This window comes from Ceratotherium simum, chromosome 17, assembly GCF_057802395.1.
Source record: "Ceratotherium simum simum isolate JZ-2026a chromosome 17, ASM5780239v1, whole genome shotgun sequence".
Taxonomy (NCBI): domain Eukaryota; kingdom Metazoa; phylum Chordata; class Mammalia; order Perissodactyla; family Rhinocerotidae; genus Ceratotherium; species Ceratotherium simum.
This window is the reverse complement of record NC_141916.1, coordinates 61,050,039-61,072,671: the sequence shown is the minus strand read 5'-3', so window position 1 is coordinate 61,072,671 and position 22,633 is coordinate 61,050,039. Positions and strand designations below refer to the sequence as shown.

At 45.3% G+C, this 22,633-nt stretch overlaps 1 protein-coding gene across 1 annotated transcript in view; it reads left to right on the top strand.

The window, feature by feature from the left end:
• Nucleotides 1–19,628, top strand: part of BID (BH3 interacting domain death agonist) — a 44,884-nt gene extending 25,256 nt beyond the window's left edge. Inside the window, exons 2-6 of the mRNA XM_004438844.3 lie at nt 7,472–7,545; nt 12,386–12,593; nt 16,076–16,215; nt 17,639–17,851; nt 19,404–19,628. Coding sequence (XP_004438901.1) covers nt 7,534–7,545; nt 12,386–12,593; nt 16,076–16,215; nt 17,639–17,851; nt 19,404–19,415 — 585 coding nt within the window. The 5' untranslated portion in view covers nt 7,472–7,533 and the 3' untranslated portion in view covers nt 19,416–19,628. The remainder of the gene's footprint in view (nt 1–7,471; nt 7,546–12,385; nt 12,594–16,075; nt 16,216–17,638; nt 17,852–19,403) is intronic.
• Nucleotides 19,629–22,633: the final 3,005 nt, after the last annotated feature.

The following is a 22,633-nucleotide window of genomic DNA, read 5'->3' as shown; positions in this document are numbered from 1 at the left end:
TGGGAGGCTTGGAGGTTTTCAGTGGGTGTCAGCCCTGTCCTCCTAGTCTCCTCACAGCTGATAATTGACTCACTGCGTTTCCTCAGAGTAACAGAGGAATAAGGCCAGAGGTGGACCAGATGCAGGTGGGTGGTCTGCCCTGAAGGTTCATGCATCCCCTGAAGCCCTGCCCAGCCAGGCCTGGGAAGGCAGCCCACCACCCTTGCTTGCTAAAGGCCTCCACTGGGCTGCATGCTCCCAGCTGCTGTGGCAGTGATCCTGAGGCCTGGGTGACCTTGGCACAGCCCAACTGGGCTACAGTTACTCTTGTCATCTGTGACTGCCATGAGGCCTATACACACAGGATGACACGCTGAACTTTCATATCTATTATCTCATTTTTTTTTTCTTTTTTTTTTTCCCTTTTTCTCCCCAAAGCCCCAGTAGACAGCTGTATGTCATAGTTGCACATCCTTCCAGTTGCTGTATGTGGGACGCGCCCTCAGCATGGCCGGAGAAGCGGTGCGTCGGTGCGCGCCCGGGATCCAAACTCAGGCCACCAGTAGCGGAGCGCGCACTTAACCGCTAAGCCACGGGGCCGGCCCTCTATTATCTCATTTGATTCCAGATTTAATAGGACAATGCCACACCAGGGTGTTCATCACAGTCCTTTTTTTTTTTTAATGTTTTAATACCAATTATAGGGTTCTATTTTATTTTATATTTTTGGTGAGGAAGATTGTCCCTCAGCTAACATCTGTGCCAGTCTTCCTCTGTTTTGTATATGGGACGCCACCACAGCATGGCCACTGATGATTGGTGCATAGGTCCGTGCCTGGGATCCAAACCTGCGACCTGGACTGCCAAGTGGAGCCAGCCCCACTCAGTCCTATGTTTTTTTAAAATTTTTTATTGATGTCATAATAGTTTATAACATTGTGAGATTCCAGTTGTACGTTATTATTTGTCATTCACCATATAAATGTGTCCCTTCACCCCTTGTGCCCACCCCCCAACCCTTCCCCCTGGTAACCACCAAACTATTCTCTCTGTCCATCTGTTGGTTTATCTTCCACATATGAGAGAGGTCATACAGTGTTTGTCTTTCTCTGTCTGGCTTATTTCACTTAACATAATACCTTCCAGGTCCATCCATGTTGTTGCAAATGGGATGATTTCGTCTTTTGTTATGGCTGAGTAGTATTCCATTGTGTGTGTGTGTGTGTGTGTGTGTGTATATATGTATATATATATATATACACACACACATATATATATACATATGTACCACATCTTCTTTATGCACTCATCAGTCGAGGGACACTTGGGTTGCTTCCACTTCTTGGCTATAGTGAATAATGCTGCAGTGAACATAGGGGTGCATAAGTCTCTTTGGATTGTTGATTTCAAGTTCCTTGGATAAATACCCAGAAGTGGGATAGCTGGATCATAAGGTATTTCTATTTTTAATTTTTTGAGGAATCTCCATACTGTTTTCCATAGGGGCTGCACCAGTTTGCATTCCCACCAGTAGTGAATGAGGGTTCCCTTTTCTCCACATCCTCTCCAACATTTGTTATTTTTTGTCTTGGTGATTATAGCCATTCTCATGAGTGTAAGGCGATATCTTAGTGTAGTTTTGATTTGCATTTCCCTGGTGATTAGTGATGTTGAACATCTTTTCATGTGCCTGTTGGCCATCTGTATATCTTCCTTGGAAAAATGCCTGTTCATATCCTCTGCCCGTTTTTTGATCGGGTTATTTGTTTTTTTGTTGTTCACATGTGTGAGTTCTTTATATATTATGGAGATTAACCCCCTGTCAGGTATATGGTTTGCAAATATTTTCTCTCAGCTGGTAGGTTGTTTTTTTCATTTTGATCCTGGTTTCGTTTGCCTTGCAGAAGATCTTTAGTCTGATGAAGTCTCACTTGTTTATTTTTTCTTTTGTTTCTCTTGTCCAAGTAGACATGGAATTCGAGACGATCCCTTTATGACCAATGATAAATAGTGTACTGCCTACCTTTTCTTCCAGGAGTTTTATAGTTTCAGGTCTCACCTGCAGGTCTTTGATCCATTTTAATTTTTGTTAATTTTTGTGTCTGGCGAAAGCAGATGGTCCACTTTCATTCTTTTGCAAGTGGCTGTCCAGTTTTCCCAGCACCATTGGTTGAAGAGACTTTCCTTTCTCCATTGTATGTTCTTTGCTCTTTTGTCAAAGATTAGCTGCCCGTAGATGGGAGGTTTTATTTCTGGGGTTTCAATTCTGTTCCATTGATCTTCACACAGTCCTATTTTTAATGGTGAAAAAATGGAAACTGTAAATGTCCAATAACAGGGGATTAATTGTATTTTGGTGCATATGTACGATAGAACAAGGTTTTCAGCCTCAGCACTATCGACACTTTGGGCTGGATCCTTCTTTGTTCTGGGCCCGTCCTGTGCATTGTAGGATGTTGAGCAGCATCCCAGGCCTCTACCCACTGGATGTCAGTAGCACCCTCCCCAGTTCTGACAACCAAAAATGTCTCCAGACACTGCCAAATGTTCCTCGGGGGCAAAATCACCCCTGGTTGAGAATAAACCACTGCAAAACAATATTATATAAGCATTAAAACATTTTTTGAAAGATACTTATTGAAGTGTCCCAACATAGGTAAAAGTAGAAGACTGAGGATGTGAGTGTGTGTGTCCGAGTCTGGAAGGAAATCAGATCAAAGGTTTATGTGAATTCTCTCTTGACTGCTGTCTCCCCTCTTGGTTTTCTGAAGTTATTTCCTGACAGAACGTGGTAGAGGCAGAGGCCAGGGTTCCGTCCACTGTGCCTCTATCTTGGCAGTGACTCTGTGGTGATGGTTTGGCTTCTGTGGCCTTTTTCCTGAGTGGCGTATTATGTTTAGTTCTGTGTGCTGTTGATGATAATGGCTCCAGCTCTTCCCTCTTGCCTTGTGGATGGCCAGCGAGCCAGCGTCCTTGTTGTCTGTCCACATACACCAGAGTCCTTTGCTCCTGGTCATTTCCTCCCGAACACTCAGCCATACCCAGCTGTGGGGCTGGCTTTTCCAGACTCCCAGTGGGAGGGTCAGGGTGCAGCCTTTAGCTGTGCACAACCCCCCAGGGCCAGTGTGAGCACCCAAGACCGGGAGATGGGCAGTGCTAAGAATGTGACTGTGCCCCAAGCACGGGATGTGCACGGCTGCCTGGCACACAGAAGGCACGGCCTTGTTGTAGCCTCCTTTTCACACCCAGGTTGGAGCCTCACCCCTTCTTTCTGGAGATGAGTTGGTTGTCTATTCTTCTGTTTTTTACCTCCTGTGTATTTAGGATCCATGTGAAATTGCCAAATTTTTTCTTTTTTCACAATGTATTTATTATTTATTTTTTTATTGAGGTAACTGGTTTATAAGATTATATAAATTTCAGGTGTACATCATTATATTTTGATTTCTGTGTAGACTACATCATGTTCACCACCCAAATACTATTACAGTCCATCACCACACACTTGCCTAATCATCCCTTTTGCCCTTTTCCCTCCCCGTTTCCCCTCTGGTAACCACCAATCCAATCTCTGTCTCTGTGTTTGGTTGTTGTTATTGTTTTTAATGACACAATCTGTGTGAAGGAAAAGGCAGTGTCTTTTTTTTTTTTGTAGGGGAAGATTTGCCCTACGCTAATGTCTGTTGATAATGTTCCTCCTTTTATCTTCCTCCCCCTGCCGCCTCAAAGCCCCAGTACATAGTTGTGTATAGCTGTAAGTCCTTCTGGTTCTTCTATGTGAGCTGCCGTGACAGCATGGCTACTGACAGACCAGTGGTGTGGTTCTGCACCCAGGAACCAAACCTGGGCCACCTGGAACTTTAACCACTGGGCCATCAGGGCTGGCTCTGTTTGTTGTTGTTTTCATCTTCTGTTTATGAGGGAGATCACACGGTATTTGACTTTCCTCTGACTTACTTCACTTAGCATAATACCCTCAAGGTCCATCCATGTTGTCACAAATGGCAAGATTTCATCTTTCTTTATGGCTGACTGCTATTCCAGTGTGTCTATATACCACATCTTCTTTATCCATTCGTCCCTTGATGGGCACTTAGGTTGCTTCCAAGTCTTGGCTATTGTGAGTAATGCTGTGATGAACACAGGGGTGCCTGTATCTTTACACATTTGTGTTTTCATGTTCTTTGGATAAATACCCAGCAGTGGAATAGCTGGATCATATGGTAGTTCTATCCTTAATTTTTGAGGAATCTCCGTACGGTTTTCCATAGTGGCTGCACCAGTTTGCACTCCCACCAGCAGTGTATGAGAGTTTCCTTCTCTCCACATCCTCTCCAACATTTGTTATTTCTTGTCTTGTTAATTATAGCCATTCTGACGGGCATGAGGTGATCTCTCATTGTAGTTTTGATTTGCATTTCCCTGATAGTTAATGATGTTGAACATCTTTTCACGTGCCTGTTGGCCATCTGTATCTCTTCTTTGGAAAAATGTCTGTTCATATCCTCTGCCCATTTTTTGATTAGGTTGTTAGTATTTTGTTGTTGAGATGCCACAGTTCTTTATATATTTTGGAGATTAACCCCTTATCAGATGTATGGTTTACAAATATCTTCTCCCAATTGTTAGGTTGTCTTTTTGTTTTGTTGGTGGTTTCCTTTGCTGTGCAGAAGCTTTTTAGTTTGATGTAGTCCCATTTGTTTATTTTTTGTTTCCCTTGCCTGGTCACACGTGGTACTTGAAAATATGCTGCTAAGACAGATGTCAAAGTGTGTAGTGCCTGTGTTTTCTTCTAGAAGTTTTATGGTTTCAGGTCTTACATTCAAGTCTTTAATCCATTTTGAATTAATATTTGTGTATGGTGTAAGATAATGGTCTCCTTTCATTCTTTTGCGTGTGGCTGTCCAGTTTTCCCAGCAGCATTTATTAAAGAGAGTTTCCTTTCTCCATTATATGTTCTTGGCTGCCTTGTCAAACATTAGCTGTCCATAGATGTATGGGTTTATTTCTGGGTTCTCAGTTCTTTTTTTTTTTTTTTTTTTTAAAGATTTTATTTATTTTATTTTTTGCCCCCAAAGCCCCAGTAGATAGTTGTATGTCATAGCTGCACACCCTTCTAGTTGCTGTATGTGGGACTCGGCCCCAGGATGGACAGAGAAGTGGTGCCTCGATGCGCACCCGGGATCCGAACCCGGGCCGCCAGCATCGCAGCGTGCACACTTAACCACCAAGCCACAGGGCCGGCCCTGGGTTCTCAGTTCTGTTCCATTGATCTGTGTGTCTGTTTTTGTGCCAGTACCATGCTGTTTTGGTTACTATAGCTTTGTAGTATTTTTTTTTTGTGTGTGGAAGATCGGCCCTGAGCTAACATCTGCCAATCCTCCTCTTTTTGCTGAGGAAGACTGGCTCTGGGCTAACATCCATGCCCATCTTCCTCCACTTTATATAGGACGCCGCCACAGCATGGCTTGACAAGCGGTGCTTCAGTGTGCACCCTGGATCCGAACTGGTGAACCCCGGGCCGCCGCAGCGGAGCGCGTGCACTTAACCGCTTGCGCCACTGGGCTGGCCCCTGTAGTATATTTTGAAATCAGCGAGTGTGATGCCTCCAGCTTTGTTCTTTTTTTTTTTTTTGTGGAAGATCGGCCCTGAGCTAACATCTGCCAATCCTCCTCTTTTTGCTGAGGAAGACTGGCCCTGGGCTAACATCCGTGCCCATCTTCCTCTACTTTCTATGGGACGCCGCCACAGCATGGCTTGCCAAGCGGTGTGTTGGTGCACGCCCGGGATCCGAACTGGCGAAGCCCGGTCCGCTGCAGCAGAGCGCGCACACTTAACTGCTTGTGCCACCGGGCTGGCCCCAGCTTTGTTCTTTTTAACATTTTGTGTGTGTGTGTGTGTGTGTGTGTGTGTGTGTGAGGAAGACCAGCCCTGAGCTAACATCCATGCCAATCCTCCTCTTTTAGCTGAGGAAGACTGGCCCTGAGCTAACATCCGTGCCCGTCTTCCTCCACTTTCTCTGGGCCGCCACAGCATGGCCTGACAAGCAGTGCATTGCTGTACGCCTGGGATCCAAACCTGTGAACCCCGGGCCACCGAAGCAGAGTGTGCGCACTCAACCGCTGTGCCACCGGGCCAGCCCCTCCGGCTTTGTTCTTTTTTCTCAGGATTCCTTTGGCTATTTAGGGTCTTTTGTTGTTCCATATAAATTTTAGGATTCTTTGTTCTATTTCTGTGAAAAATGTCCTTGGAACTTTGATAGGGGTTGCATTGAATCTGGAGACTGCTTTAGGAAGTTTGGACATTTTAGCTATGTTAATACTTCCAATCCAGTAGCACGGAATATGTTTCCATTTCTTTGTGTCTTCTTCAATGAAATTGCCAAATTTGACTGTTTTTGCCCTGCAAAATGACCATTTCATTTGGTTGAACCTAATACTGTGTGTAAATATACACAAACGTGGGCAAATATATATTAAAATAGGATTATTCTATTGAGACTGTTCTACAGAAACTTTTGTTCAGTCTATTTTGGGCATCTCTCTATGTGGATGCACACACAGATCTCTCATTCTTTTCGTGGTTATATGTATTCCATTTTATGGGCATAATCTTTTTTAACTCAATCCCCAGTTGGCTTTTGTCTGGTCAATTTATGATGGGTTATTTAGTTTGGAGTATGTGCCATATGGAAGCTTTAATCTTTTGTGTAATTGTCAAATATACATTCTTTCTCTTTCTTTCTTTATACACATTTTATAGGAGCTCTTTCTCTCTAAACCGTTCATCTTACCTGCCCATCGAAGCCATGTGGCCTGTGGAAAGAACTGGCCTGCCTGGGTGTCCCTTTCTCCCCAAACCTTATTTTCTCATCCGCTGAGTCAGAATGAACACAGTACACTGCCTACTTCTCAGCATAGTTGTGGAACAAATGAGAGAGCCACGTGAATGCTCCAGAACCCTTGCACGCTGAAGAATGGGTTGGGACTTTTGTGGTTGAAAGGAATTGTTCTGATAGTGGCCATAGGAAGAATAAACAGATGCCCTGAAAACGTCCAGGTATACTTTATTAGCTAAGTTATCTTTGTACAAAACTCACTAATATGAGTATTTACTCAAAAGGAATTCATACACCAGACATTTGCCTGATTTGCCTGATCAGTGGGGTCTTAACAATCAGTGAGCTCGGGGTGGGAGAGTTGAACTCTCAAGTTGGAGGGTCAACCCTTGGGAGCTTGGTGCCTTGGCAAGTCTGTGTGTGGAGGAAATCTCCAACGTTGGCTCACTGGGTTGCTGCCCCTGTTCCGTGCTGAGGAGAAAGCAGCAGCCCAGGGTGACTGCAGCTGGCATGGGCCAGGTGAGCTTGGCTGCCATGGCTGGAGCGCCTTTGAGCCAGGGCCCAGGATGGCTTCCTGGGTTCTCTCCTGAGGGCTCCAGAGTGGGAGTCTGTAGGGAGTGGCCGCCTACCCTGTGTATGTGTGTCCTCTTGCAGGCTGCTGACTCGGGACACGTGCGAGCCAGAGGGAGTCGGAGCCCTGCGAGGCTGCCTGTGCCATGGATTCTAAGGTCAGACAGACGTTCTTCTCCTGGAGGAATGCTTTGTTGGGGGGAGGGGGTGAAGGTGGCTGAGGCCAGCTTGTTCTCGTGTGTACCTTCAGTGTGGACCCAGTCTGACCCTTGTTTGACAGAGCCGCAGAGAGGAGCCTCACATTCACAACTTACTGGAGCCCAGTCAAAAAGAAAACTAAAACCTCTCATCTCCGCATCCTCTTCCCTCCTACACCTCGTGCCTGCTCGCTCACTGGAAGGGCAAGGAGGCTTTCTGATTCAAGACCATTTAAAAGCTCTAGAGTCTTGGGAGGGGTCGTCTAGCAGTCATACAGGCCACTCCCCTGCCTTCAGCAGATGGCACCCAAACTGTGACGTGTCCATACTTAGCTTTGAACAAGCGTGGAAGAGAAAATCGAGGCTTATCCAATCAAAAGCTCTTTATTCATTGACTTACTATATAGTCTTTCTACTTCCCTCCTCTGCCAAGTTCCGCGAGCACCAGGGGCTTTTCTTTGTCCACCCCAAATGCATCAGCCTTCTGTTCTCACCAGCTGTTGTGGGAGACATCTGGAAAACTCTAAGGATTTAGTGGTTAGTAAACTCAGTGGCCCACAGTTTCTGAATCGCTGAGCATATAGCAGCTCATGGCTCCTGACACAGTCTCAATGCCTACTTGTTTTTTTGTTTTTTTTTTTAATTTTATTTATTTATTTTTTTCCCCCAAAGCCCCAGTAGATAGTTGTGTGTCATTGCTGCCCATCCCTCTAGTTGCTGTATGTGGGACGCGGCCTCAGCATGGCCGGAGAAGCGGTGCGTCGGTGCGCGCCCGGGATCCGAACCCGGGCCGCCAGCAGCGGAGCGCGCGCACTTAACCGCTAAGCCACGGGGCCAGCCCTGCCTACTTGTTGAATATCCTCTAAAGGATGGGAGCCACGTGGCTTTTAGCTTGTTGGCTGGAGGGCCTAAGATATCGCAGGCTCAGGAGAGATGTTAGTTGCTTGAACAGAAGAGATTTCGGGAGCTGCCCTTGTCCTGATAAAGGCCTGTTATCAGTGTCCAGAATACTCTTCTGTGTGGTACCATTTAAACCTGCCCGTTGTTGTCCCTCCCAGCCTACAGCTGCTGTCTCCTCTTCCCTGTTCTTGAGACGTGGGTAAGTTAACAAACAGCACTGCCACATCAGACTCGTGTAGCGTGTTAACTGTAGGGGTGGTTTCTCCCACGGTGCCCCATTTCTCCTGAGAACCCTTCAGTGCAGGAAGGTGGATATAACTACTCCCAGTGTTTTTCCTTCAAGGTGAGAAAACTGAGACACAGATGCTGCCCAGTGTCCTGCTGAGTTGGGGTTCAGTCAAACGCCGAGCAATTTCCTCTTATACTTTAAGGTTTGGCCACCCCCTGCCACCATCAGAATTTCATCCTGTTGTAGATTTTTCTTTGATTTTTTTTCCAGTTTTTTTGTCATTGTGGTAAAATATACAGATCATAAATTTTACCATTTTAACCTTTTTTAAGTGGTCAATTCAGTGGCCTTAATACACTCACATTGCTGTGCCACCATCACCACCATCCGTCTCTAGAACTTTTTCATCTTTCCTGCTGAAACTCTGTCCCCATTAAACACTAACTCCCCAGCCCCCTCCGCCCAGCCTCTGACCCACAGCCTTGCTCTACTTGCTGTCTCTGAATTTGACTACTTCCCGTACCTCACAGGAGTGGAATCAGACAGCATTTGTCCTTTGTGTCTGGCTTCTTTCACTTAGCATGATGTCTTGGGCTCGGGTTTTTTTACTGTTTGTATGGTCCTGTTCATCCATAGTGTAGCATTCTTATTTGACTTTTTTGATATTTAGAAAAACAAAATAAGTGAGGGGCTGGCCTGGTGGCGTAGCAGTTAAGTTCGTGCCTTCTGCTTTGGTGGCTCGGGGTTCGGCAGTTTGGATCCTGGGCACGGACCTACTCACCGCTCATCAAGCCATGCTGAGGCAGCGTCCCACATAGGGCAACTAGAGGGACCTATGTCTAGGATATACAACTATGTACTGGGGCTTTAGGGAGAAAAAAGAAAAAGAGGAAGATTGGCAGCAGATGTTAGTGCAGAGCCAATCTTCCTCAAAAGAAAAAAAAAATTGGAAAAAAAAAAAAAAAAAGAATGTATGAAGCAAAATGTTAAAAAAAAGTGGGGGGGCGCTGGCCCAGTGGCGTAGCAGTTAAGCTTGCGCATTCTGCTTTGGTGGCCTGAGGTTACAGGTTCGGATCCCAGGTGTGGACGCACCATTTATCAAGCCATGCTGTGGTGGTGTCCCATATCAAGTGGAGGAAGATGGGCACGGATGTTAGCCCAGGGCCAGTCTTCCTCAGCAAAAAGAGGAGGATTGGCAGATGTTAGCTCAGGGCTGATCTTCCTCACCAAAAAAAGAAAAGAAAAGAAGTGAGATTGGTTTTGGATTTTTTTTTTTTAACGTTTGTTTGGTGCTCTTTTCTCCAGGATTGTGCACCAGGATTATTACAATTTATCACACACATTGGATAGCCTTCCATCTTTTTCTTTGCACTGGAACTGATTTTATAGCATGAGAATTATTTTTGCCTCCTTTAGATCAATTTTGTAATATGTCCAGCAAGATTTCCTAAGTCTTGATCATTTCTCTTAATGTATTTTCTTTCCTGTGATCTAAAGGGATACACAACTATCAGATCTTCCACCTTCTGAGACATCCATTTCAACTTTTATCACTAGAAGGATCAAAAAAGCTCATAGTTCCCTACTTGGCTTGTCACAAGCTCTGTTTGTTCTTGGAATTAAATCCTGTCAGTCGTCTGAGCCTATTTCCCATTTTGTGGTACAGTCCAACCTGTTCTTGACATGCTCATCAAAATAGTCTATCCATACTGTTTTCCAGCCAACGGCTACTAAACATTTGACTTCATGGGTTATCCACTCGTGGCTTCTGGACCTGTGTTGCTCTAACGTATGAAATTCTTTCCTTTCCCTCCCTGCCGATTCTTTTTATTTTACGTGGAAAAGGCAGAGATCACTGAACTTGTGTTTGATAACCTGATCTGGCTTAGTTGGCGGCCACCAGTGCTCTGCACCCAGACTTTGGACACCTGTTTACCAACCTCTGGATCAGAAGAAGTCCTCGGGCAAAGACTGCCCACATTAGCTTTCTGGGGCTGCTGGAACAAAATACCACAAACTGGGTATTTTCCCTCACACTTCTGGAGGCCAGGAGTCTGAAATCGAGGCATCGGCAGGCTTGGTTCCTTCTGGGGGTTCCGAAGGAGAATCTGTCCCATGCCTCTCTCCGCTCCTGGTGGCTGCCAGCAATCCTTGGCTTTTAACACATCGCTCCAGTTTCAGCCCTTGTCTTCATGTGGCATTGTTCCTGTGTGTCTCCATGTGTAAATCCTCTTTTCCTTCTTCTTATAAAGATACCAGTCATTGGATATAGAGTCTGCCCTAATCCAGGCAGTATGACCTGATCTCAGCTTGATTACATCTGCAAAGACCCTATTTCCAAATAAGGGCACATTCATAGATACTTGAGGTTAGTACTTGAACATTTCTTTTTGGGGGACACAGTTCAACCCACAACACTGCCCTAGCCCTCCTTTCTTCTGTTCTAACCAGGACACTCCTGGAAGCAGGAATGAAGCACGTTCTTGAGTTTCTAAGCTGCCTTGTGCCACCTGGCCTCACTGTAAGGATTTGATGCAGTAGACCTTTTACATAACATTTTTCCTTTTTTAGGAGTAATTTTGGAGAAGGCTGAATAGCAATACATAAGCACCTTACTTTATGCATTTTATTTATTTAAAACAATTTGCCCTCTAAAAACTGTCGTCTAAAAGTTTTCTGATTAATGAAAAATATTAAGGGCTTAGAAGATAGAAATAAATTTTACCTGCACCTTCACCTTCTCCTGCTGTAAGAGCCCAGCCTGTTTTGCATTTATCTGGGCAGATCTCAGTCTCCCCAGCTTTCCCGATTATTCCCTCTCTCATCCTAGATCTTTGATTGTTCTGAGCACACCTGGCTGCGGATGCTACAGGTACTCACCTTTGTTTGCCAGGAATCCTGTCCCAAATGCAGTCTGCACACCAGAAATGTGCCTCCTGGCTTCCATAGAGCAGATGCTGAACTGGGCTACTGCTGCAAGTGCTGCTTCCAGGCTGGAGAGCTGACGGGCCTGAGATCCCCAGCCCCTTGGGTTGGAGCAGGAGCATCCCCATGGCTCTCTGGGTTTTGGTTAAGAGGCATACTCACCTGAAGTAAACCCAGCCTGCCCAAAGGCAGATGTTATCTGTGGTTACTACTGCTCAGTATTTGTTGAAGATTGGCTGTTTGCACAATGCTATCCTGGTCCTACAAAGGAGATTTTTGAAAAGAAAGAGCTTCTAAGTGCTGGATGCATAGCCAGTAAAGGGGGACGTAAGTTAGTAAAAGATACATGGGACTTGGCAAAAGCATGTGGATACAAGGATGGCATCTAGATGATGATATTTGCTTGGCTTCCCTAACACATCCTTTGGAGTGTCCTGCCCTGAAAGGAAGCTCGCTCCAGCTGAGTTTTGTCAGGATGTCAAGCAAATGGTGGATGAGCCACCTTGTGCGAGTTTGGAGCTTTCTTGTTGGCATCTACAGGTGGCATTGCTTAAAGCAGGCACTGCACACTTGGCCTCTCCCACTTGCAGGAGGCCTTGTGCCCACAGGCTTCTTCAGATCTCTTGGGCTAGTGAGGCTGTTTCAGGCCCAGCTGTACCTGGAGCCCTGTGCCAGCTCAGCCGCAGTAAGGGCCTCTGGCCCTGGACCAGGTTCCCACAGGTCTCCCTCACTCCCCTTTCATCTTAGGTCAGCAATGGTTCAGGCCTCCAGGATGAGCACATCACAAACTTGCTGGTGTTTGGCTTCCTCCAAAACTGCTCCAACTGTCATTTCTACAAAGAGCTGGAGGTGTTGGGCCACGAACTGCCCGCGCAAGTTTACCTGCAGGGGGACCATGACGAACTGCAGACAGATGGCAACCGGTGCAGCCGCTTCGTGGGAAGAGGGGAGACAGGTATGCATCTGGCCCAGCCTCCTCTGCCCCAAATCTGAGCTTTGCTGTAACCAGTAACATTTAGGAGCCCTAAGTGCTGGAAGGGACCCGTGGGCTCAGGCTCCCCTCTGTGGTTTCATCCGCCATCTGTGTTGGTGTCGCAGGTTCTTTGGTCTATGCTTGATTACTCCAGTGGAGCAGGCCTGGCTGAGTTTCCAGTCAGCGGAAATCCACTCAGTTTCTTTATAATGATTCTTTGCATCTGTATAGCACCTTACACTTTTACTTTTATACATATTATGGCTTGTAATTATCTACCAGATAACTAGGGCTTTGAAGTATTCTGAACATCATTTCCAGATGAGGAAACGGAGGTCCAGAGAAGGGTAAACGATGAGCCCCAAATCAAACAACTAGTGGGCATGGCCAAGCCAGGACTTGGGGCCAGGCCTCTTTCCTTGAGCCGGGCCCAGTCGTGCTCCCACTGCCCGGTGCTGCCTCCGGTTGCATCAGTTTCTAGACTTTCTTTACCTTTCCTCACCCTCATCCTTGTGCTGCCCTCCCAACCTCAGTTTTCACTCCTCTGAGCCACCGGTGCTGCCTCCACAGATGGAGGCTGCCCTGAGCTGATGGCTGAGGGAGAATGCTGGGGAGTGTGGCAAGGCTCAGCCACTCCCAGATTTGGGCCTGGAGCGTTGGTTCTCAGTTGTGTGCATGCTGGAATTCCATGAGGAACTTCTTCAGAATGCACAGGCCCTGGGCCCTACTCCAGCTGCCTAAACCAGATGTTCTAGGGTGGAGACTCCCCAGGTGTTTCTGATGTGCTCCCTAGTTAGAATCACTGCCCTAAAAGCCCAGGGTGCCTCTGAGGACCTGGACCCAGGCCTCCCAACCTCCTGAGCAGGACTGAAATCCTGCCCGGAAATCGCCTGCAGTTGGAGGTTGCACTGCCCTCTGGTGGCCTTGAGGGAGACCAACAGCCGACCCGGCCTTTGGACCTCCGGCAGGAGTTCCCCACTAGCTAGGGTGTGCCAGAGACTTCCTCTGACTTAGAATCCAGCTAGTGTGTCTTCTGACTGGTCCTAAACTGCAATTAGAGCACTTGGCCCCCTTTGGGGGGGTTTAGGAGCGGATGGAGTCAGGAATGGCTTTGCTCTCAGAAGCTGCTGCAGGAGTAACTACAACCAGAGGCTGTTCCCTGGCCCGTCTGTGCTCTCCCACACCATTCCTTGCCCTTAGACTGCAAAGCCTGGCTTGACTCAAATGGCATTTGCAAAAATGATTATGGGGCTGTACACTTAACCTCACCCTCTGGTAGAAAACTAGCATGTAGATGAAGTACCTGACAAGATTTGGAAACAGAAGGCAAAATAGAGGCTCTGGCCACCACAGTTTCGTTGGTGTATTCATTCACTCAGCTGGATGCAGATGAAGCAGGCATGGTTCCTGAAGCTGCTGAAATGGGAAAGCTTAGGGAAACCTGTGACACATCGTTAGTCCCGTGGGAGATGTGGAGGAGGTGATACCCTTTTGTCTGTGGGGAATCAGGAAAACTTCATGACTACAACTGCAGTTGAGCTGGGCCATGAAGGATGGGGACAGTTTGGGTCTTTGGAGATTGGGAAGAGGAAATGGCAATAATTTAAGCAAAAACCTGAGGATGGAAAGGCCAGGGCCTGTAAAAGGTACTGTGAATAGTTGAGTTTGGTTAGAACTTTTGAAGGGAGTAATGGAAGTTAAGGTCTGAGTGATTGAAGGCTGGGTTGTGACTTGTCACTTAACCAGAGGTGAGCACGTGAAAGGTTTTGAGTAGACAGTTGATCCATATCCATACTACGTGGATCATGGTCAAGACTACAGCGAGGCAGATGAAACACCTGGGTGTAAGTACTCTTAATCCTCTCAATGCCTCTTGAACTTTTGCACCAGAGTGCCTCACCTTCCTGAGTACATAGTGGAGAATGGACTGGAGGGCAGTGAGAGTGGGTGAGATTACTGTCATTATCCAGATGAGAGGTAGTGGAGAGCCCACACCCAGGTTGGCAGTGGTGATGGGTAGGAGAGAGAGTTGTATCTGTGCTGCGAGATAAGATCTGACAATGATAGAGGATGGTGCAGTGGCGAGGACAAAGACTAGGATAAGTATGAGATTTTTATCCTGGGTAAATAAGAAGCCAGAGGGAAGTTGCAAGCACAGAAAAAATATAAGATTTACTATGGGAGAAATAATAATAGCTGGCATTTATTGAATACTTACTAGGAGCTGGGTACAGGGTCCATTCATTTACTCATTCATTCATTCATGCAATTGTTTATTGAGCACCTACTGTGTGCCTTGCATTGTTTTTGGGTGCTGTGTATTTGGTAGTAAACAAAACATTTAAAAATCAGAGCCCTGGGCCGGCCCCGTGGCTTAGCGGTTGGGTGCACGTGCTCTGCTGCTGGTGGCCCAGGTTCCATCCCGGGCTCACACCGACGCGCTGCTTCTCCGGCCATGCTGAGGCCGCGTCCCACATACAGCAACTAGAAGGATGTGCAACTATGACACACAACTATCTACTGGGGCTTTGGGGGAAAAATAAATAAATAAAATTATTAAAAAAAAAAAAATCAGAGCCCTTACGAAGCTTATGTTCTGGTGAGGGAGGCAAAGAACACAGACAGGTAAAATGTATGATATAGTAGTGAGTGTCAAAGAAGGAAAAGAGAGGGAGAGGAGAGAGCGTGTGTGGCTGTGAAGTGAGGGTGTTAATCTTGGACAAAGTGGCATTTCAGTAGACCTAAGGGAAGAGAGAAGGAGCCGTGCTCTCCGGGGAGGCCAGTGTAGCTGCAGAAGAGGGAGTAAGGGGCAAGGAGGAAGAGTTCCCATTAGAGAGGCTGAGGCAGATCATACACGGCCTTCTAGGTCATAGTGAAGACGTGGGGTTTTACTCAGTGAGACAGGACTGGGGAGAGGAGTTGCCCTGTGAGGAAGGTAGGGAGGATGTGGCAGTGTCTCGTGGCTAGGGAATGGCACAGGTGGGGCTCTAACTCATCTACTGCAGAGCCTCTGTCTTCACAACTTCTTAGGCTGACATCTGTTAAACAATGGAGTCTAGAACTGACAGCCATAAAGGCTGCTGCATGTTTGTGCCCCAGCTGCCCATGGTCATGGATGCCCAGCATCACTCACCCTTCTGTGGGCAGCTGTTGACTCTGTACTCGAGGAGAGGCCTGCTTCTCCAGGCTAGTGTCTGTTCACTCAGGCCCTTTCCCCGACCCACCCAGCACTCTGCCCCTGCTTCCCCGAACTACAGGTCCCCAAGTCTTCACACTGTGGCTCTAGGAGAGTGAAGCAAATGCTCAGCTGGGACCACCATGGTGTGCTGTGGAAGCAGGAACTGGTTTTGTTCCAAAGGAGAATCCCATCCTTTTTCTGGTTTGGGGTGGAATGGCATGAGGGTGTCAAACAGGGCCATTGTCTGAATCTGCTTTTTCTCTGCTGCCCCTGCCTGAACATTCAGATTCTGAGAGTCAAGAGGAGATAATCCAGGATATCGCCAGGCAACTTGCCCAAATAGGGGACAGGATGGACCGCAGCATCCACCCAAGACTGGTGAATAACCTGGCAATGCAGTTTATGAACGTGAACCTGTCAGAGGAAGTAAGTGAGAAAATCCACCAGTGCCTTTTCTGGGTTAGTTAGGAACGGTGAGGGCTTTTTCAGTTGTCAGTTGAACCAAAAAGGTGTGTCCTGTCTCCTATCAGTGAGGTGACTCAGTTCATGACTGTCTACAAAAGAATTAGAAATAGAATCATCACGTGGTTAATTATCTTTCAAAAGAATTAAGTTACTTGACGTTTGGAAACCTGAACCTAAAGTCAGAGTCAAGAGTTTGGAGATAAAACTTATTGTTTCTTCAGTTTTAGGGAGTTGAATAAACATGCCAATAGAGAACTTTGTCACTTACCCACATGTGACAAGAAAAGTGACATTTTAGCCTGCTACTCTTGACTTCATGGATATAATCAATCTACAGATACTTACAGAGCTTCTACCATTTGCTAGACACTGTGGGGGATACAAAGATGGGTCTAAGGCACTATATCCTTCCTGAAGAAACTTAGTGGGAGAGAGAAATATATGCCTACGGGAGTTCAGAGGAGAGAAAGGTTCCATTCTTCTGACTCCCAGCTGAAAATGCAGGTGCCTCTCACTATCAGAAATTTATTCATCCTCCAGGGTTCAGCCAGGTCAAGTCTCCTGCCGCCAAGAAGGCTTGTCCCCTCCCTAGTGCTCTCTCTGTCTGATGTTCTCCAGCAACTATCATAGCACATGTGAGCCTCTAGTAATCTTCTGCCTTGGGACCTCTCCCACAATGTTAACAACTTAATTTTGCATGTGATTCGATGAGGTCCTTTCAGGTCTAATGGTCTACGGTATGCCTCTCCCCTGCAGGTGGCAATGTCACATGTAGCCCCCTTCATTCTCCTCCCTTTAGCTAGGTCTGTGCCAGTAAGATAGGCCTAAGACATCTTGGATAGTTAACTAATTCTTGATTTTAAGTGCCTTACAGGCAGGGAATGACTAGTGCCTAATGTGAACACATGATACTCAGTAAATACGTATTTGGGGGCCAGCTGGGTGGCGTAGTGGTTAAGTTCATGTGCTCCGTTTCAGCGGCCCAGGGTTCCTGGGTTCAGATGCCTGGCGTGGACCTCTGCACTGCTTATCAAGCCATGCTGTGGCGGCGTCCTGTATACAAAATAGAGGAGGATGGGCACAGATGTTAGCTCAGGGCCAATCTTCCTCAGCAAAAAAAATATATATATATATATACATATACATATGTATATGTATTTGGTTAATGAGTATCCCACTCTAGGGAGTGATCTCAATCTTCCCTTTCCGTTGCCTCTCAAAAGTAAATTTTCTCATTCTCTCCTCTACCCTCCTTAGCTGTTCAATAAATACTTCCCTCTGAAACGAAAGCATGCTTCCTCACACTTGACGTCGGAGGACTGTTTCTCCTCCCAGAGGGAGAATGTTAGCAGGTTCTGTGTGGCCCTTCTGTTTCACCCCTCAGGACAGAAGACAGTGCCTCACTACTGCGCTGGAGCAGGCCATGCAGACTTACCCTAGAGACATGGAGAAGGAGAAGACCATGCTGATGTTGTCCATGCTGTTGGCAAAAAAGGTGGCCGATCACACACCATCTTTGCTCCGTGATGTCTTTCGCACAACAGTGAACTTTATTAACCAGAACCTACTCGCCTATGTGAGGAACTTAGTCAGAAATGTAAGAACCAGTGATGTCTGCTCCTTGGCATTCCACTCAATCCTCTTGGTCGCTGTCTGCTCCCCATACTCATTTCCCTCCGAGGTCTGGAAACCCAGCAGAACCCTCTCCTGCAGGGCTTTTCATCTTTCTCCCCCTGCTTCTGGTGACCAAACCACAAGGAAGGCTGTTACAGACCTTCTCGCTCAGGTAGAAAGGCTGGGTTTGCTTTCGTGAGCAAGCAAGTTACGTGGTAGAAGTTGGGAATGAACACCTAATGTCCTTTTGAGATTTATCAGCTCGCTTTTCAAGACCTGCCGCTATCAGAGGGGTGGTGAAGGCTTGCTTCACACTCTTGGTAGAATCCTCTAGTCTGGTAGAGACGTGTAGAGCATGAGAGAAGGTGGCGGGAGGGCCCAAGCTGAGCTTCCTCAGTGTGCTCTCAACTTCACCTTGTCACAAAATAAGTATAATTTAAATTAAAAACATGCTTACCAAGAGGGATGGTGGGGAGAGAGATCAAGAAGAGTAGTCAAGGGCCGGCCCGGTGGCTTAGCGGTTAAGTGCGTGCGCTCCGCTGCTGGCGGCCCGGGTTCGGATCCCGGGCGCACACCGATGCACCACTTCTCCGGCCATGCTGAGGCCGCGTCCCACATACAGCAACTAGAAGGATGTGCACCTATGACATACAACTATCTCCTGGGGCTTTGGGGGAAAAAATAAATAAATAAAAAATAAAAATATTAAAAACATAATGTTCTTTAAAAAAAAAAAAAAAAAAAAAGAAGAGTAGTCAAAAGGGGGGAAAACTACCTAAAATCTTCCCCAGAAAACATCTGTCCCATAACCAGGATATGAAAAGTCATAATTCTTCATGATGCTGCCCAGGAAAGGCCAGACACTCCTTAAAGTCTGGTGCTGCAGTTTCATAGACCCAACTGGAAGTTAAGTGGATGTATCTTATCTATAAATTTGAAAATATTAGTGAACGCTTGAGATTTTATGTGTCAGAAGCATTACTCGGGCATCTCACCCTCTTGATATTTACCAGTAAGCCTTAAAAGCATTCTCTATCCGCTGTAGTCTTCAGTTATACAGGCATTTTAAAACAGGAGAATGAGGATAAATCTCAAATTTGGTGTTAACCCAAGCTGAATTGTTGGAAGGAGATAAGCCTGAGACAGTTCCTGGACAGCTTTCACCAGCACCGTCTACAGGGGCAGTAATTGGGCAAGATGTCAACAGCAGTCTGTATTAACAACTTATCAAACACTGAAAGGCTGAAACAGAATCTTGATTCCTCAGACCCACTAAGATGCCTCTTGGCACCATAAGTGATTCAACAGATGTGTGAATATCCAGATCTCAGCACCTTGAAAGCCTATGTTTTTGCAGTTGCTCCCATGTAGCAAAAAGGAGGCTGCAGGGATATGAGGATGACAGGGCTCCAGGGAGTATGTTTTTGCACGAACGCCAGCTTCACTTCTATTGACTGTGGCACTAGAGTTCTTAAGTACTGAATCCTGGTTTGTGAATTAGACTAATTTGGGCTGTTTTTCCTTTCTTGCTCTAGGAGATGGATTGAATGGATGACTCTGCAAAAGCATTACTGGTTAAAACTTGGTATGTTGACAGCAGTATAGCTGCCTTCAACGGAAATGAAGACATTGCCACTTAAAGTTCTTAGACAGGAGATGCGCAAGATAATAGCTATTTATTTCTCACTATTTTAAAGATGATGTTTTAAGCTGGTGACCCATTTAGGAATCTCTACATTAATATACTTGAATGAAACTGTCAACTTGCACATATTTGAATGTTTCATACCATCTTCTAAATCTGTCTACACATTGTGCCTTTATCTTCAGCTGTATAAGGTCCCCACTTGAAAATTAAATTTGAAAGCAGACTGTAAGGCAGAAGAAAAAAACATGCTTAATGTTTTTCTGTTAAAAAAAAAACCTACTGTTTCTTGAAGTGTAACTTTGGGCATGATCTTCTTCACAATACAGGCAGTATTGTGTCTGAGGAGAGCAAGGATTGGAGAAGGAATGCACATACCCCTTACAAATGAAAAATTCCTCTCAAAATACTAAGGAAGTAACAGTCTTCCTGTTTGAAAACCAAATAGCACAAGAGGTTCTGGACTACAGTTCTGTACTCAAACAGTGGAGAAATCAGGCCTCAAAATGTGTTTGACTTTTTTCAACTTGATTTCCTTTTATTTGAGTCAAGAAGAACCATAGGTTTGGGGGCCTATGTCTACACAGTTTCAAAATCAGGTAACTAAATGCACCTTTTCTCTTTCCAAGAGGTCAAGGCTTTGATAAAAATTTTAAGCTGACGGAGTACCAGAAGCTACTGCATACCCGTGGGGAATAATCTCTGTATTTTCATTTTCTAGCCATACCCCGTAGCTCATCCATGCCTAAGACGCTGCACTGGAGAGAACAGGTTTTTAGGCATAAAAGATGAAAGAACAGTTGGACTTTTAAAAAGTGAACAGTTGAGGAGGTTCCCTTTCTTAGGGACACAGTCAGAATACAAGTAACAAAAGCAGGTCACTTAGGTAGTGCCAAAACATACCAGGGAGAGCTTGCATTTAGAAACAGTGCAACACTCGTCTGTTGTTCCCTGTGATATGCGTTTTCCTGGGATTCTGTTTAAAAGTATGATGGTGGATGCTGGGTCCATACCAAACACATTCCCTTTACTCTAACAGTAACGCTTGTGTTACTATCAACATGACGCTCTGGCAAAGCATACGAACAAGAGTAATGAAGTACTAATAAAATACTTTGTTACCAAAAACACTTTTCCGTTCCTTGAAAATTCAAATTCCTCAGAAAAGAAAAATAACTACATCGTTCAGCATTAAGTACATATCACACTAGGGCTGGGTCTCAATCTGATATCTGCAAGATGTCGCAAACTCTAAAAGCAAATACGTGCAGTACGAAGACCACCATTTGGAAGTAAACCTTCCAGTAACGCTATTATTATGAATGTTTTGGAGTGGACCTTTTTTTTTTTTTTAAAGAATTCATGTCACAGTGGAAACAGGTTGAGTCACACATAAACACACACACTCATCCGTACATACATCAGTCGGTAGAGTCAGCGTCTCACTGCGGGGAGAGATTGTCTTCCAGAAGAAGCACTTACAATAGTCAACTCTAAACTAATGGGAGCGAGAAGAGCTCTACAACAGCAAATACTCCCAGACTATATACTTCTAATCTCTCACAGCATCTTTACCTTCTACTGTTTTGTTTGTTTAAATTAATATTTTAATGTAGTTTATACACGTTTTAGTGTAAATTTTTCCAGACCAAGTCAGATACACTTTCTTGGTCATAAAGCAAGATTATCACCTCTTCTCCCAAGCCAGCATTATAAAAAGATTCCACTGTATTAAAAATGTTCCACTCTTGAGCATATCTATCTCAGCCACAACTCAGGCATAGCCTGGAAGTTGATAGATTTTACACTGGTAACATAATCCTTGTGTATATAATTGAGAAGTGACTAATTCAGAGAATGTTTCATTCTGTTTGTTTTTTTAATATTTGAATTAAGTGATGGATGTTCCTTGGCAAAAGATCAAACATTTCTTCTCAGAACATGCTTGGCATATCTGACAGTCAGTGGAGTATTTGCTGTATTCAGAAGGTCAAATCCTTCCTGCCCTCACCTCTTAGGATCCAGCATTAACTGCCGAGATCTCAGGGCTGCCGTACAGGGTCACAGCACCACAGCCTGTCTTTATTTTCAAAAGATTTCATTAGCTGTGCTGACTTGGGAACTTGACTATGGAGTGTCTTTTGGATATTATCACCATGTTTTCAGAACTGAAGTCAAATCGAGTATGTACTTAAGCAGACTACAAGATTATCTGAAATGGTCCCTTCTAAGTCAAGGGCATAAGGTTACCATATGAACAGAAAGATGAGGCCGTCAGTTAACTTGAAATCTCATTTTATTGCAACCTCCAATGTGTTCTCCCCCAACACATTGCTTCTCATAGAAAGCACAATTCATAGATTTGAATTTTGTTCCTTTCCCCTGATGAAGAGTAGATTGCCAAAAGGCAGATAACAGGAGGAAAAAGGAGCCAGAATAACTCACAATAATAAATTGAGCAAATCAGAGCTGTAGCAAGGAGAGTTTATGGAACCTCATACAGAAAAAGGAAATATACACTGCTTAAGTGAAATACTTGTGTTAGCTTAGTTACCAAAATTACCATTTAATTCCAGTAATTCTGAGGAGATGAGGGCATCAGAACCAATAATAAATTGAACTCAGTCAAGGAATGAGTTAGGTAGACAGAGGCACTTTTAATGTGAAGGGCGAAAGAAATGGAAGACTATGATAGCAGGAGAAATACAAGTCTAGGAGCAAAATTCTGCCTTTTCCTTTGATGCTGGCCAAAGACTAGTTTATACAATACAATTCTCTTGCTAGAAAGCATCAGGAACAACCAAATCATTCCAGACTGTGTAACAGGGAAGATTATACTTCAACTTCCTTTTATTCCCAGGGAAGGCGGCAACAAACTAGTAATCTTAAAATGTCAAAATTTTTGTTCTAAATAGTACATTAACCAATTTCCTCTAGTGGTGCAAAGAACACTCACTGAAATGAGCGATATCGCTATAAAATTTCCCCTTAGGAGAGGTGAGAACAGGGCAAGAATCACCTGGAGCCAGCTGCTATTTTAGGCCTTGCAAATATCCCTGAGAATAATTCCAACCTGAGCTGACATTGAAGCAGCTGCCTGGCTAGGGCTCTTGCAGTGTA